The following is a 16,379-nucleotide window of genomic DNA, read 5'->3' as shown; positions in this document are numbered from 1 at the left end:
AAACCAAGTTTGGGGGAATCTTTTGGGGAGCTCTGTTTCGACCAATTTCACGTTCTGGGTTTTGGTCAAATTCTGTTTTTGAGTATCAGAAGCGTTCTTGTTTTCAACTCATCCAGGGCTGGGTGGATATCAAACCATCTCTCCTCTCTCTAAAACCGTAGCTGATCTTAACAAAGAGGCCAGACCCATCTCAGGTTGCTCATGGTTTCAGCTTGATTTTCAATGAACTGGTTCATTAATGAAGTCATGGAAGCCAAGGGTGGTTTGGTATGGGTCCAGTTTTGGGAGAAGCTCATTGGAAAGTGCTGCAAGATGCATCACCAGTACTATCAGTATATTGGATCCAAGAAGGCCAGAAACACTTGGTGGAGAAGGGTTTTGGTGGCCTGGGTTCTTTGTTCTGTGTTTGGTTCTTTGTGGATCTTCCATTACATGAGCTCTCAAGCTACAGAGAAGAGGAAAGAGGGGTTGGGAAGCATGTGTGATGAGCGGGCTAGGATGCTTCAAGATCAGTTCAATGTCAGTATGAACCATATCCAAGCAATGTCCATACTCATCTCCACCTTCCATCATGCCAAGAACCCTTCTGCTATAGATCAGGTATTCAATTGTGTTGTTTTTCATCATAATCCTTGTTTTTCTACTGGTTTTTCTTGTTCATGTATGGTTGTGTATGAAATTTGAAGTTATCTATGTTATGAACACACCTTGGCTTTGTGTTTGAAGTGCTTTTTCATGGAATCGAAGTGTTTTTGTAACGTCCTAGGTCCACCGCTGGCAGATATTGTTCTATTAGGGATCTCACAATTCGTTAGGAGTAGTAGTCTCTATTAGTCACTAACTTCGATACATATAGAGGACATTTGCGAGGTACACGGAACGAACTGCGTTCGAGAGGCCTCTTACCAGTGGTGTGGCGTATGCGGTAAGGGTGCTCCATTCGGAACGAGAGCGTTTCGAGAAGCAGCAGGGGTGGACAATTAAAAGGATGGATAAAATTGAACAAAGTCCGGTTCATGAAGATGACTATGCTCCAGAAGACCTGGAGCCATCGGCGACCCAAGACGAATATGCTCCCGTTATCTTCGCACAGGATACGATTTCTCATGTCGTTTCTCTTGATATGCTGTCGGGAAAGGTTAGATACTTTGTTATGTTTTGGAACCTTGTCTTGTCAATGAGATTCCTGTTATGTTGTGAGTATTTTAGTTGGATCTGATACTTTCTGTGAGTATTTTCGGAATGTTGTTAAAAGTTTCGAGCTTCGAACATGCGATGTTGTACTTAAAAGTTTGGAGCATAAGATTTAATATCGAGTTATTTGCATCACCAGGAAGACAGGAAGAACGTTTTACGAGCTAGAGCATCGGGAAAGGGAGTGTTAACAGCTCCATTCAAATTGATCAAAACAAATCGCCTGGGAGTCATACTTACGTTTGCTGTGTACAAGAGAGATCTTCCCTCGAATGCCACTCCAAACGAGAGGATTCAAGCTACAGATGGGTATGTCTTTCTTTGTGATGATCGAACTCGATACGTCTAGTTCTTAACGAAATCCGAATGGAACTTAAACTAAACATTTGTCAAACAGATATCTTGGGGGAGTTTTTGATATCGAGTCGCTCGTGGAGAAGCTACTTCAACAGCTTGCAAGCAACCAAACCATCCTAGTGAATGTTTATGATACTACGAACCAATCACACCCGATCAGTATGTACGGTAAAGACGTATCAGAAGACGGGTTGCAGCATGTTAGCCCGCTTAACTTTGGTGATCCAGATAGGAAGCACGAGATGCGATGCAGGTAATTACATCTCCATTTCGACGTAACAAGTTCAATCAAGTAATGGTAATTCTAAGTTTGTGACACAGATTCAAACAAAAACAACCATGGCCATGGTTAGCAATATCAACTTCAATTGGCATACTCATTATTGCATTGCTTTTGGGGTATATATTTCACGCAACCTTGAACCGTATCACGAAAGTGGAGGACGATTATCACGAGATGATGGAACTCAAGAAACGGGCAGAAGCTGCTGATGTTGCGAAATCTCAGGTATGTGGACACTTTGATTAGTCTCGTCTCGACATTGTCTCGACATTCGTCTACGAATTGAGCCTCAACAATTCTTCAACCCTTTGTAGTTCCTTGCAACCGTGTCTCATGAGATCAGATCCCCAATGAACGGCGTTCTAGGTGAGACTTTAGTTCGTTCTACGACGAAATTCTTCGAATTATACTATGTTCGAGTAATATCATACCGATTTCTTTCGATATTTCAGGGATGTTGGATTTGCTTATGGACACAGGCTTGGATTTCACCCAACAAGATTTTGTTAGAAGTGTACAAGATAGTGGAAAAGCTTTGGTGTCATTGGTAAATGAGGTTTTGGATCAAGCAAAGATTGAATCTGGAAAGCTTGAGCTTGAAGCCATTCCATTCAATCTGCAAGCAATTTTGGATGATATTTTGTCACTTTTTTCTGGGAAATCTCAAGAAAAAGGATTGGAGGTAATATTTTTGTTAAACGTACACGACTCTCCACAATGGTATGATATTGTCCACTTTGAGCATAAGCTCTCGTGGCATTGCTTTGGGTTTCCCCAAAGGCCTCGTACCAATGGAGAGATTATTCTTTGATTATAAACCCATGATCATTCCCTAAATTAGCCGATGTGGACTTTTATCATCCATTCTTCTTGTTTTACCTTTCTTTTTACTCACATTATATCGGCATGGCCGTTCGTCTGGATTACAGCTCGCAGTTTACATCTCGGACAGCGTCCCCGAGATGCTTGTCGGTGATCCGGGAAGGTTTAGGCAAATCATCACGAATCTCGTGGGGAACTCGATCAAGGCAAGTAACGCTTTTTTTCTACATGTCCATCTTGTTTAGCTGCTAAGTCATGATGTTTGGATTTGGCAGTTCACAGAGCAAGGACATATATTTATCACAGTTAATGTCGTTGAGGAGGTTCTTGAGTCGATTGATCTCGAGATCGAGTCATCAACGAATAGCACGTTGAGTGGCTATCCGGTTGCCAATAGGCGTCTCAGCTGGGCTGGATTTCAAACATTGAGTCAAGACGGACCGACGGCTTGTCATTTCCCGCCATTGTCACCAGACCATATTAACCTCATGGTATCCGTGGAAGATACAGGCGTTGGCATTCCCCTAGAAGCGCAATCACATGTTTTCACTCCCTTCATGCAGGTTCGACCGTCGACATCTAGAACGCACGGAGGAACGGGTATCGGGCTGAGTATTAGCAAATGTTTGGTTGGTCTGATGAAGGGGGAGATTGGTTTTGCAAGTGTACCTACGATTGGCTCGACCTTCACATTTACTGCGGTTTTCTCGAACGAGCCAAGTGAGTATGACAAATCCCAGCAAATTAAGAACACTTCCATCTCAGCGTCCTCGGCATTTAAGGGCATGAGGGCATTAGTCGTGGACCATCGACCGATTCGAGCCAAAGTATCGAGATATCATATTCAACGTCTTGGAATAAACGTCGAGTTATTACCTGACTTGAACCAATGTGTGCATACCACCATGATTGGTGGTTCAGCTATCAATATGATCTTTGTTGAGCAAGATCTTTGGGATAAGGATATGAGCATATCAGATGTTCTTATCCACAACTTGAGAAATTCAAATGGGGTTCCTCCCAAACTGTTTCTTCTTACTAACTCCAGCGATATAATTTCTGATGTACTAACTCCCATACTCATCTTAAAGCCCTTGAGGGCAGGCATGCTCGCTGCCTCTCTACACCGGTTCATGGGCGTCGGAATTAATCGCAACGGAGAGCTTCCTGTACACTCTCTCCATCATCTACTTCTCGGTCGGAAAATTCTTATCATAGATGACAATAAGGTTAACCGTATCGTTGCTGCTGGTGCTCTAAAACGGTATGGAGCTGATGTCGTATGCAAAAACAGTGGAATAGATGCCATCCGATTGCTTACGCCACCCCATCGATTCGATGCTTGTTTCATGGATATTCAGATGCCAGAAATGGATGGGTATGTCATATACTTACTTACTTTTCCTTGTTCTTTCTAAACATTTTGTAGCAATAATGAGCTGATCACTTCAGTGCTTGTTCTGCCTCACAGCTTTGAAGCTACACGAAGAATTCGGGAAATCGAATGTCGTATCAACGACAGTATCGAAGTTGGAGAACAATCAAAAGAAGCATACGAAAATAAATGTAATTGGCACGTACCCATCTTCGCCATGACTGCAGACGTAATCCAGGCGACACATGAGAAATGTCTTCGGTGTGGGATGGATGGATACGTTACGAAGCCATTTGAAATCGATCGACTTTACCGAGAGGTTTCTCAGTTTTTCCACAGTACCTCAAATGGAACTTTATAGACAGAAATCATATACTCCGGGTCTGTAGACGACACTGGCCCGCTCGGTCAGGCCGTACAGCATAAGGGTGTACATTACCTCCAAGTAAGTATTTTACTTGAAAGACATAGGATCCAGTTCACAATGTAGGCAATATATTCTGATACTAATGGTGAAAAGCTTCCATCATATTCTGTCTTTTGCAGTCGAAGATGATAGACTTACGCTTAATATGATGATGCCAGGCAAGCCTAAGTTTTGTTGTATAGTGTAAATAGTAGACAGACATAAGGTTGATGGAGTTTTCATCTCCGGACAAGTCGTTTTTCTATGTCCCTCTGCTACGACCTGAATTTGATTTTGACGGCCGGCATAGATCGACCCGCCCACTATTACAACGAAAAAAACCCTGCCCTTTTCCTTCGCTACTAGGAGAGTGCTACTTCTATCAGCGCCGGAGCTTGAGTTGAATTGATCGTGTGTCATGTGCAACGTCCATTGATTTAGACTCCTTCCCCCTTCCTAACTACGAATAAGATCGAGAAGAGCCCGAACCAAACCAAGAACGAAAACGATTGTTCAGTACAAGTTACCATATCGGTCACTGAGGTTGGTAAGTAACTCGAGATTCATTTGGTAGCAGAATTCAATAGGGAATTCTGATGTGAGAGTGATTGAAATCTTGGTTTGCAGTGATGATTTACAAGTTGCAGATCATGAGAGGGCCCTGAAAGGCAGTGTAGATATGAATTTAGATGGAAGAATGTTGTGTGGCGACTGGAAGGGAAGCGGTTTGTATATTAAGAACATGTTTGATTCTCATGTTTGGTTCAAGTGAAAATCGGCCAAAACCTTAATAAGATTTGAAAAAATTGATCATGTATAATTCTCTCTCACAGTTCCTGCTTCTTCAGGCCTGTGTCGTGTATAAAATTTTTACCATTCCTTTCAATATCTCAATATGGTTTGATCATTCTTCTCCTTATCCGAAAGTTATGTTATTTCGGCCGTTGTGTTATGTTATTTCGGCCGTTGTGTTGCTTTTTACTTGCTATATAACATTCCTTTTAAATCTTCTCTTATTATTACTTTCAAGCTCGTTTTCAAAAATCTCTTTACTCCCGTTTTTTAAAACCTTCATCTCAAACAGGGCTAGAGACTTGGGCATATATTGCTTGATTGTAGGTGACACAAATACAAATTGACTCGATTCACTTGGTGTTGGGAGTGTCTGCCGTACAATAGCAAAATTCGCTGCCCAAAAGAATACGATTGTGACGGATATGCGTGAATATTCTTGATTTGTCCGTTTTAAATGAATGTCCGTGTAGTTTTTAACCAAGCCATCAAACTATGATACTCCAAAGAAATGCTTTGTTATTTGGAGTATCTAAACTTTTGATAATTATATATAACATAAATTTTATACATAGTTGTTAATAGTTTAATAAAATTCTCATAATAGTTTATAATGTAAAAGCTATTTTTAACAAATTATGAAAACTAAATTCTAAATACTTATATATCATAAAATAAAATATAACTTCAAAAGCTACTTTTTTTTTTTCAGATAAAAGGGAAAAGACCTCAAAACTATAAGCAATCATTTTCTCAAGAGGAGGAGAAAAAATGGTTCTTTCACTTTAATTTTGATTTTTTTTTTTCTCAAAAGATAATCTCTGACCCCTAAATTACAAAGCAAATTTTCCATAAAACCAAACAAATATAATAATTACATAATCTGGGGATTCCTCCAAGCAAATCTCTCCATGTTTCTTCATCAGCACCGTTTGAAAAATTGTTGTCTAACCCCCATCTCCCTTTGTAGCTCAAGAACAACCAATGTTTTCCATCATCAAATCCAAAATTATTGCAAACCCATATGAGGAAGTTCTGGGATTTGGAGAGTGGGAAGCATAGAAGCTTCATCATGTTCTTGTTTTGGTGAATTCTCAACAATGGTTTTTGGGCGTTTGAGCGCTCCTGAGATCAAACTGCCCAGGAATCTAAAGGGATGGCTGATTTGATCTTTTACATTCAACATAATGGAGACCTCAGAAAGCTGCCAAACAACAGTCACCACTATCATCACTGAGACAAGACACTGAGTTAAAACGTTTTGCCTTTTCACCTTCTTCAGTTCCTTAACAATGTCTTCTCTACTAAAATCATCATCATCATCATCATCAGAGTTCTTAGCTTTCGATTTCAAATTATCTAATGCAGAAGCCAACTCCTCTGATTCCGTTCCTTCTTTTGTTCCTTCTTTCAGCGATTCAATCTGTTGGTGTTGAGGAAAATGAATTTGGTTTTCAAATTTACTATCCAAAGAAGCAGAGACAGGATTTGGAAGGGTGATATGATCATGAGCAAGTTCAGAAGGCCAAATCTAGGTGGATTTCAAATGATTTAACAACAACACTCCAGATTCGAATTCAATTTTCCTCCATAAATTGAGATTTCCTAACAGTGCGTAATGAAAGAAATTCCAGAAACTCACAATCGAAACATACGAAGAAGAAATCAAAGAAATACGAAGCAACAACTCAAAAACCTCAATCAAACATCGATTTCGAAGAATAAATTACAAAAGGCGTAGCGATAAGAATTTCGAAGTTTGTGTTTCGGAAATCAAAACCGTAAATCTTGCGTACCTGAGAGAGCAAATCGTGGAGAAGAGTACGGTCCCCGGTTTCATCGCAATCGTGGATGTAGCTTCGATCAGAGGATTGCTTGTTCTTGTTCTCATCAAGCAGCCTCTCAATGGCGAGTTTGATCAGCTCGAGGCGTTGCTCTTTTTCCATCGGACTGTTCCACTAGAAATTTCTATGGAAGAGGTGAGGGATTTTCTATCGCGCTCTTGTAGTATCGGTTCCGTCATGGCTAACCTCGACTGTGAGAATGACAGGTAGCATGAACATGCACGTGGCATGTAATGAGTGGTCTGTCTTCCGTATAATTTTGGTTCATGTAATTTTGGATTCAATTAATTCTTCTACATCCAAATTTTAATTTTTAATAAAACCTAAAATTAACATTCCTTTATATTACTATTATTATTTAACCCGTTTAGATAAAAATTAATTCAAAATTAGTAATATAAACAAATTTTACAATTTATTCCAATTTTATCCAATGAATATGAACCAAAATGGTATTTTAGTATCATTTTTTATTAAAATAAAATAAAAATATTCAAATATTTAAGCTATTAACTTAGAGTCGAATTATTAACTTAGAGTCGAATTATACTCATTTTAGTAATAACTAGTTACATAAAGATGAAAAATACATGTAATTAATGCTTCCATTCCTACATTGTCCTTGAATTTTTACAATGCAACAATTTTAGAGGTGAAAATTCCATATGGATAACCAACTAACAACGTCAGGTTGGTATAAAATTTGTTCGAGAGTTCAAATCCCTACCGAAACGTAAAAGTAAATAAATGAAAAAGGGATTAATTTAATAGCATAAATCTCCTAACATACTCCCATCCCAAACCATTTACAGCAGTAATACAAATCATTTACAGAGACAATATATGACTAAACATCTGTGCTTACCAAATTATAACCACTAGGGATACTGTACATATGATGGTTAACTAGAAAGGTAACTTGCAAAAAGAAAGATAAAATCCGTGAATGTTAGGTTAATCAGGATTACCAAGTTGCTCCTACACATACTTAGGATATTGATTACAATCTTCAGTCCCAGAAATGTCGACGAGAGAAGTCGATCCTGTGGATTAACGATCGGCACCATTAAGCTCAGCCTGTAAAAGTTAGGGATGTAAGATGTCATCAAAGAAAACCGTAGCACCACGAATTCAGCTCCATAAGAAGGTCAATATAAGGCTTGATCTACACTTAATTCACGAAGTCGTGAAAATGTAAATGATAAACTCGTATTGAGGATGTGTATATGATGCAAGATCAAGCTAAAACGGAGTCATGCTTATCGAATCAGAATCAAGTATAGGTGCTTAAGCAATAAGACATTATTGACATTCATAATTACCATTAAAAAGTATGGCTCACCTTAGCTTCTCGAAATCCTTTAAGCGTACGATGATATTGCTGACGAGCATCCAGAGAGTTAACCATCGATCGCACTCGTGAAACAGCCTCATCGATAGTAACTTCCACTTTTTCTTTGCGAAATACCTTTATAATATCGTCATCTTCATTTTCATCAATGGACTCTATATCGCTACGAAAACCTCTCAAACCGACTCCTTTCCTTCTCCAACGCAATACAACTTTATCAAGAATTCCAACAGCCCAACAAATTATTTTGTAATGCTTTCTAACTTGATACCCCCTCACATGTGCCTGTTAACAATGGAAAATGACAGCAATAAGGTTTTAAATAATAAAATGGAACAGCGTCAACATCTGAAGCTTTAGATTAGCGTGTTTAGTAACTGTGTGTAAATCATGCATGTTCATGGAGATCATATAGTACCTGTATCTTCACAACTTTTTGACGAATCGATAAGAACTCTTGACGACCTTTCCAACCTCTATACTTTTTTTGTATAGATAATGCAGCAGCGTTGCAATCACGTCGATTAGAAAACTTTAACTTTGACATTGCTAAGAGCCCCTGTATGTCATTTGGATCAATTCCATACTCATCTATGCAAGCAGCAAAAACTGCCTCTTTCTGCTGTCTCTTTCTGAAAGAATGTGCACGGAAAGCAGATTGAATACGTGCTGCTGCCTGTGCAGCGTTCCTTACTGCAGCTAACGTATCGCTTAGAGGGGTATAGTCCTCAGTAGAAGTGTGGTTCCCCTCTGAAATGCTATTTACAGTCATTTCTGCTTCTACCTCAACAGAGCCCTTGGAAAGTTCACCTTCTTCAAATGTGAGGGATGAAAGATGAGTAGTAAGTGCAACCTCTGATAAATAACCAGCAAGTCCCTTGTGTCCATGGATGTCCGCAATAGACGCTGCAGTTTTACCATCTGGATCTTGTGCACTAGGATCAGTCACAGAGCCAGCTGATGCTCCTGAGGCTATTAGTGAAGCAACCATTTTTTCCCTGATTTAAAAGCAAAATAATAGTAATAAATAAAAATAAAATAAAAATTTTCAAAAAATAAAAGAAGTCATCACACAAATACTAGGATAAAACTCATATATGTTGAAGGATACCACCGACTCATGTCCATCTTGAGAAAGATGAAGCAAATAAAGTATGTTTCCTAAGGGTAGCAAAAACAGTTGTTTCTTAATTTGTTCATTACTAGTTCAGGTTACATGGAATGCCCAGAATGGTGAATAAACTGTATGGAAAAGGAAAATCTCTGATTTTCATTCAAGTTTTTGTATGCAAGTGTATCCAACTACTTATCAGATATCCAAAATGTCATGAATGATTAGGTTCCACACCAGAAAATAAATCAAACATTGTTGGCCAAGTTTTTCCTTAAAAATCAAGTCCTTCTCACTAGATGAAGAGAAATCAGAAAACAGCATATTGCCCTTCCATCTTCTCTTTGAGCCATAGGCTCTAGAATAGTGTACTTTCTGAGGGCAGTTCTGTTAATATATAAGCTCTGAAATCATAAAAGTAAAAATAAACACTAAAAAAGTTGAACCTTCCAAATCGTGCGGCCCAGTGTAGAGCAGTCCATCCATTAATGTCACGGAAGTTTATATTCACACCACAACTGAGAATTGGGTTTAATGCCCACACATAGCCCAAGCCAGCAATCATGTGTATAATACCCTGTTCTTTCTTGGACAAGGAACAGCCTGCCGGATCATGTCTATCTTTCGGTTGGGAAGCAAGCCAGAGATGCAACTTGTCTTTTAGCAACTCTTGAAGAAGCCAATCAACGGTATCAGAAGGAGTTTCACTACCAACTAGAAGACCCTCTATCAAAGAACTCCACTGATCATCACCAGCTTTCACATAATTGCTCCTTACTTCAGAATTTACCGTGTTAGAGTCAGAGAGCAGTAATTGGACAAGCCTGACAAGTAACAACAGCTCCTCTGGACTCTTCGTAGCTCCACTAGAATGTGAGTAGCAATGACTGCAAACATTCATCTTATATTCAAACTCTCTGAATTCACTGCAGGGTTCCCGATTGCCAGATGTAATGCAGAAAGAAACTTTCCCAGGAAGGTGTGGAGGTGCTTCGCAATAAAGAGTCCCATTCTGAACAATCTGAAGAGGAACTTCAATATCTCCGAACATACAAGCCCAAGGAGATTCAGAAGGATCACAAAGAAAAGATCCAATAATGATGACCTGGATAGAGAGAATTTATGACTTAAATATTTGAACTATCAATGAGAATAACACAGGCTGCAACTGATCAGAATCAAAATAGAGCAAAAATTGTAACACTTCCTTTTACTACCCTTACGAGAGCCTATATCATTGTTCAGAAACCAAGCAATTGCAACAGTTCTGGATGTAATGCTAGTATTCTATATTTACGAACTCATCAAACATAAAGAAACCTGGTTAAAATAGTTTAATTTTCGGTTAACCATTGATCAAATTAGGTCAGAAATACTATCTTTGAGGTCCCTACAATTAATTACCTTGCATATTTCATAACTAATTAATTAATTGAAGTCATACGTAGTTAGAGTACAAGGCAATAGTCTAGCTGTTGGAAACAATACTGAAAATGAGTACATTGAACATATAGCATTTATAGGCTAAATCGTGTAGGCTACTGTTTTGTATGTTATAGGTTTGTTAGTTTCAACTAATAATTGGAGGTAAAAGGTTTTTTTTTTTTTTTTTTTTTTTTTTTTTGTAAACTAGCCGCTGCAGGATGATTTGGTTGTTCGGAAGTTAGTAATTAGTTGCACAATAGCCGCCTAAAGAAATAGTATAAATACTAGTCCTACTTGTATTTGTATCTTATCTTGAAGAAAAAGATTTCTTCCTGTATCATCTTACACTACTATATATATGTTTTAGTTCCTTATGTTAGGATATTTCTCCACTGCAGCCCCTAATGTGTAAAATGTTTCAATTAGTCCACTGCAGTCCTTATGTTTATAATATATTCATTTTACGTGGGCCAGAAGAAGACTTTGTTAAAGAGGCTGGAGAATGCCATCTGGGGTGTCCTGAGTGATGTTGTAGATAGGCGAGGGAACTTTTGTAAAGGGCGTGGAATCCTTTGGTGAGACTTTTAAGGATAGGCATAAAACTGTGACATGAGGAGGAAAGTCAATCAGTTAGATGATAGGGAAGAGAAGAATCGAACCTCCAGAAAGTCCGGAGATTTTTTTATTTCTTTCCCTTAAAAGAATATAATCACAGCAATTCTGCCAATATACGTCCATATGTACATATGTGTGTGTATGTGGATAAATAGTCACTGCATTTCCAATTACAAAGCCACCTTCACTATTCTGAAATACGGAACTTCCCCATTTACGTCCATATCAGGTCAACAAAGATGCCAACAGAAAATATGACATCAGCTCAAGGTAGAAATTGTAGCTGAAAAGGAAAGGGTAAGAGGAGAAAATATTTTGCAATTATTAAGAGTAAAATGCAAAATACCACAGGAAATTCTAAGATTCAAACGTTTATCAAGATAGACAGTACAGATCAAATGCATACATTGCCTCAACCTCACTAATATATTTGAGAAAGCAGTATAAAAAGCTAAAAAATCACAAGACTATCAAGGCAGCCATCAAGCATAACAAACTCTGTTGATCATCACAGCACAGAAATACAAAAAATTACAAGTACCTTGGTATTCTCAGTGGCATAACCCTGCTCAGGAACAATTTGGCGGATTATAAATTTCTGCACTTGTGGAACAATGAAACTGGTATCAACTTCAAAAGAATTTCCTTGGTCTTCTGTAAGAAATGGTATATGGTAGCTGGAATTAACATCATGATTGTCTAGTGGTGAAGTATATTCTGAAGATGTGCAGCTTCCAAGCAAAGCAGAAGCTGGTAACGTGATAATCATAACTCAAGTTAACAATAGAAACCATTTTCTTTAAATTTACTGATGGTAAATAGAATAGATAGAACAAATATTTTGTTACAGTACTTTTTCCTCTTCTGTGCACCAAGTTGTAATGTTCATTGTCCACAGTTGTACTTTTACTCAAAGACGATGATGATTTTTCCTGTTGTTAATCAAATGTTAATAATTAAAAGGATAATTCCCCAAAGAAATGAATTAGAAATGAAAAAATTGAATGTCTAAACTGCAGCTGGTGAACATACATTTTCATTCCATAGGAGAGACTGTCTATCTTGAGATTCAAGATCAACTGTCTTACGTGAACCAAGTGCATAACCCCATGGTTGAGTTCCTTCACTATCAAACATAATCTCGTGTGCCATAGCATAATCGGAATGTTTTTCATTGGCATCTATTACAAAGGGGCGTCATCAGACAATTTTGTACAATTTAATATTATCTCCACAAATAATAAAGGAAAACATGCAGGAAGAATGTGAAAGTAGACGTATTTCTACTTATTTTCAATTGGTAAAAAAAACATCCCAATCAAGTAATACTAGCAAATTTAAAGACTGTTACAGGAAGAAGGAAAAAAACATGGGTGGAATGGGCAAAAGGAACATTCTATTAAGTAAAAGAATGTGTGCGTGTCTTCGGGGGGTGGTGGTGAGGTGTTAAGCATCAACTTTGCTTTGGACCCCCATAAAATAGTAGCCAAAAATCATTTTGTTCCATCTGTAAAATATAGCAACACAAGAAAGAAACCTCTGCATGGAAAGTAGAATTAAGAGCCTGAATCTAAGGGATTCCAACAAGCAATTAGATCATATTTAAGTTCTCCACAATTCTCCATATAATGATAATGCTTACAAAAAAATATCCCGAAACAGCAGCATTGTGTTAAAATTACCTTGGATTTCAAACGATGTATAATTATTATCACGGATAGCATTTTCTGAATGCTGAAGCACTGAAAACTGATCGTCATTGGACATCTCATAGTAGTCTATAAGGTTAGAATTTGAACCTTCCTCGTGACCATAAAATGGATCAATGTCTTTCAAGCTGTCTTCGTTCAAACTTAATTGCTCCTCTATCCTTCTCAAAGCTTGAGAAACCTCACATTCGTTTTTTAATTCTGATATTTCATGCTGCCCATCCGCACCATTTGACCCAACAGTACGGTTTCCAGTGTCAGAACTAACTTCTACAGACCCTGGGCTCAATGAACTCTGTCGATGTTCCAAAGCAAAACTTTGAGATGAATGGGAACCAAAAGTAGAAGCCGATGCTGGAGATAATTGTGGAACACTTTCCGTCCCAGGCCTTCCCTGCAACAGAAATCTCACGTGAATGTTGAACAAATTTACTCAAAACAGAATAAATATGTGCTTAAATGTCATATAATACAAATACAGACTTGGTGGAACCAACATATCTGTCATCCCTAAAAATAGAATAAGATCTCTAGCTGAATATATAATGATATTACAAACACAGAATTGCTGGCATAAACTTGTATGGTATTCATGGGTTTTGGAGTTCGACAAAAATCCTTGAAAAAAAACTAGCACAAAAATCTATAATGAAACCTGGTTCCTATTTTCTCAAAAAAAAAAAAATGTTCACACCCACACACGAATAAAGTACCATCATAATTAACATTCTTAGCCGGACTATTCATATACCAGGCTCAAGGGATGGCTCATCATGGGAACCTAATGCTAACAAGGCAACGATCCCTCTGTATTGATAGAAAAATAATTCTTAAACTAATTTGACTCCAAAAACGCCCCCAAACTATATATTTATATCATGTATAGTATTAAGTACCATTATTTCTATGTGGCCTTCTCTTCTGTAGTTTCACCCTTAATGAAAGTCTGATTATATAAAGGCAGGAAAGAAAAAAAAATGCATTTAGAATGCCTAACAAAGTGGTCAAATGCACCTAAGCATTACTTCAAAGATGTAAGGCACTTAAGCATCGCCTAACAGAAGTTGGTTTTACTGGGCAAGAAGCATGGGGAGTTCATTTTTTTTATTAGAAGTCATGTCAAAAAAACTTGGAAGCATGTAAAATCACAAGCAAAAAATAGACATTCATAAGCATGTATAAGACAAGTAACAGGATAATTAATTTTTTTTATCAATTAATCACATAAGATAACCATTCCAACCTTGAAAGAAGAAATGAAAACATAGATACAAGCTGAAAAACAGAATGATATTGATAAATTCGGTATTTATAAATAAAAGAATAGTGACAATACTAGCTCACTCTTGCTTTATCTATTCAGTGCATGTAGTAACTCACCTCATTAATATCTCTATAGTGTACCAGAACAATGTGGTCAAATGACCTGCCAAGAAAATTAAACATAAGCACATAAATTTCTAATAACAAACTTTACATACACTTGCTCTAAATATGCTCTAAATATTAAATAACATAATCAGTGTTGGTGGTCAATTGTTGACCACTTAGCCCACATCTTCGCCAGTTAGTTCTTTTCTATTTGTTGGGTGTTACCCCCTTTATTCTTTCTTTTTCTGGTCATTTCCTGTTTCCCCTCCTCTTTTGGTTTTCCTATACCATTTGAGCACTCCTTGCGGAAATCTTCTTTAAAAATTGGGGCTCTAAAATTGGTTCAATGCATGAGAAATTATGCTCATAGCTGTTGTCCATAATTACAACAACTGGAATCACAGATTCACAATAGGTTTAACATGATGCATTTTAAAAAATATATATTAATAGATCACAAATGCATCAAGAGTAATAAATATTTGGAAAGAAAATTCAAAACCAAACTGTTATTCAATATACTATAAGAAAATAAAAACCCAACTGTGTTAATAGATCACAAATATACGTTAAAAAACAAAGTAAGGGGAATTTTCTGTTCAAAATTTATTACTCTTGTATAAATTCTGGCTATGTTCATGTGCTATTTCAAAAAATAAAAATAAATAAATAAAAATTGAAATTGAAATATAAAAACCATGGTTTGAGTGTCCAACCAATTGTACGTGGAAGAATATAGCATATATAGCATATGTAGAACACACACAAATTAATAGAATTGAAGTGTTTAGGCTTTACAGGATAAATTGGCAGATGGTTAAGTTGGGAGGGAGAAAGTAGGCTCTAAAACATGATAACATGACTGTGCACTCTATAATGGAAAAGGAAAACTCACGGATCCAACATCCAATAGCTACGTCTCTGGAAATTGGGATTGTGCTCTCCATGTGCATAATAGCAATTTAACGCTTCAGCATTTCCAACCTAACCATGCAGACAAAGAATAATCCACACTAGAACAATCAGTAAGAAAATTAGTTGATCTCAGAAGAGCTAATGCAGACCGATCAGTGGGCATTATAGCACTCAAGATGCATAGAAGGAAAATTTTTAACACGTACGCCACTGAATAAGTTGCTTAGAGCACTAAAGCCATTAATATTGAAATTGAATTAACCAAATACAAGGCTCATAAAATTTTCCTCATACTACAACTCACAGCTTGAAATTACATTTTACAGTTCATTTTCTAGCACTTGAGTATTACCATTGTAGTGTTACAATAGTCCTGGAGTTAAAAACTACTGCTACCATAATATGTTTCATGCAAACGAAAATTCCTGCCAATCATTTCCTCCACTCTATTTATTTCTATGATTGCAAAGCTAGACCCTTAATTCAATGGAGAATTGTCGACGTTATGACTAGTTTCTATGGCACCGAACAAGCACAGAAAGGAATCTGTACCACAGAGGATACCAAGGTTATTACAGATAATTCAGGAGGCATTCTTGGACCATATCCCTGGTCAAACTGCCAAGAAACATTACCGAAAGGGGTTTCTCAAGTATAGTATGACTCAACACTAGATTTACAAGTCACAGAGACTATGGCCATACCACAAAGCCCTAGACAGGCAAAGACCACTCTCATCTGCTATGGATCATCCCCTACTACCCAAGAAGACCCCTACAAAAAGAGATCACCCCCCCCCCCCCCCCCCC

The 16,379-nt window shown here is 37.6% G+C and overlaps 3 protein-coding genes across 6 annotated transcripts in view; 1 reads left to right on the top strand and 2 right to left on the bottom strand.

The window, feature by feature from the left end:
• Positions 1-222: 222 nt before the first annotated feature.
• LOC111460786 (histidine kinase 3-like) lies at positions 223-5,250 on the top strand. Of its 2 annotated transcripts, none has more exons than XM_023104079.1 (12): positions 223-600; positions 857-1,138; positions 1,334-1,503; positions 1,592-1,804; positions 1,873-2,059; positions 2,149-2,200; positions 2,287-2,516; positions 2,764-2,862; positions 2,932-4,034; positions 4,128-4,476; positions 4,578-4,980; positions 5,065-5,250. In XM_023104079.1, the coding sequence occupies exons 1-10, from the start codon at positions 223-225 to the stop codon at positions 4,390-4,392; spliced, it is 2,979 nt and encodes a 992-aa protein (XP_022959847.1). In that variant the 3' UTR covers positions 4,393-4,476; positions 4,578-4,980; positions 5,065-5,250. The 2 variants fall into 2 exon arrangements, with proteins under 2 accessions (XP_022959847.1, XP_022959846.1); XM_023104078.1 differs by having other exon boundaries at positions 4,578-4,984.
• A 768-nt stretch (positions 5,251-6,018) lies between these two features.
• The window catches only part of LOC111460826, a 13,962-nt gene continuing 3,601 nt past the window's right edge, over positions 6,019-16,379 (bottom strand). For all 3 annotated transcript variants that reach the window (XM_023104144.1, XM_023104146.1, XM_023104145.1), the window contains 2 exons: positions 7,026-7,187; positions 6,019-6,652 (listed from right to left, as the gene is read on the bottom strand). In XM_023104144.1, coding sequence (XP_022959912.1) covers positions 6,239-6,652; positions 7,026-7,175 — 564 coding nt within the window. In that variant the 5' untranslated portion in view covers positions 7,176-7,187 and the 3' untranslated portion in view covers positions 6,019-6,238. The remainder of the gene's footprint in view (positions 6,653-7,025; positions 7,188-16,379) is intronic.
• The window catches only part of LOC111460825 (calmodulin-binding transcription activator 4), a 14,124-nt gene continuing 5,562 nt past the window's right edge, over positions 7,818-16,379 (bottom strand). Inside the window, exons 4-13 of the mRNA XM_023104143.1 lie at positions 15,551-15,639; positions 14,665-14,710; positions 13,258-13,678; positions 12,608-12,756; positions 12,429-12,507; positions 12,117-12,325; positions 9,982-10,640; positions 8,843-9,422; positions 8,416-8,709; positions 7,818-8,150 (exon numbers count right to left, since the gene is read on the bottom strand). Coding sequence (XP_022959911.1) covers positions 8,124-8,150; positions 8,416-8,709; positions 8,843-9,422; positions 9,982-10,640; positions 12,117-12,325; positions 12,429-12,507; positions 12,608-12,756; positions 13,258-13,678; positions 14,665-14,710; positions 15,551-15,639 — 2,553 coding nt within the window. The 3' untranslated portion in view covers positions 7,818-8,123. The remainder of the gene's footprint in view (positions 8,151-8,415; positions 8,710-8,842; positions 9,423-9,981; positions 10,641-12,116; positions 12,326-12,428; positions 12,508-12,607; positions 12,757-13,257; positions 13,679-14,664; positions 14,711-15,550; positions 15,640-16,379) is intronic.

The sequence above is a fragment of the Cucurbita moschata genome, unplaced genomic scaffold (genome assembly GCF_002738365.1).
Source record: "Cucurbita moschata cultivar Rifu unplaced genomic scaffold, Cmos_1.0 Cmo_Scf00024, whole genome shotgun sequence".
NCBI lineage: Eukaryota > Viridiplantae > Streptophyta > Magnoliopsida > Cucurbitales > Cucurbitaceae > Cucurbita > Cucurbita moschata.
Note: the sequence above shows the minus strand (reverse complement) of the source record. Positions and strands in the feature narration are given on the sequence as shown.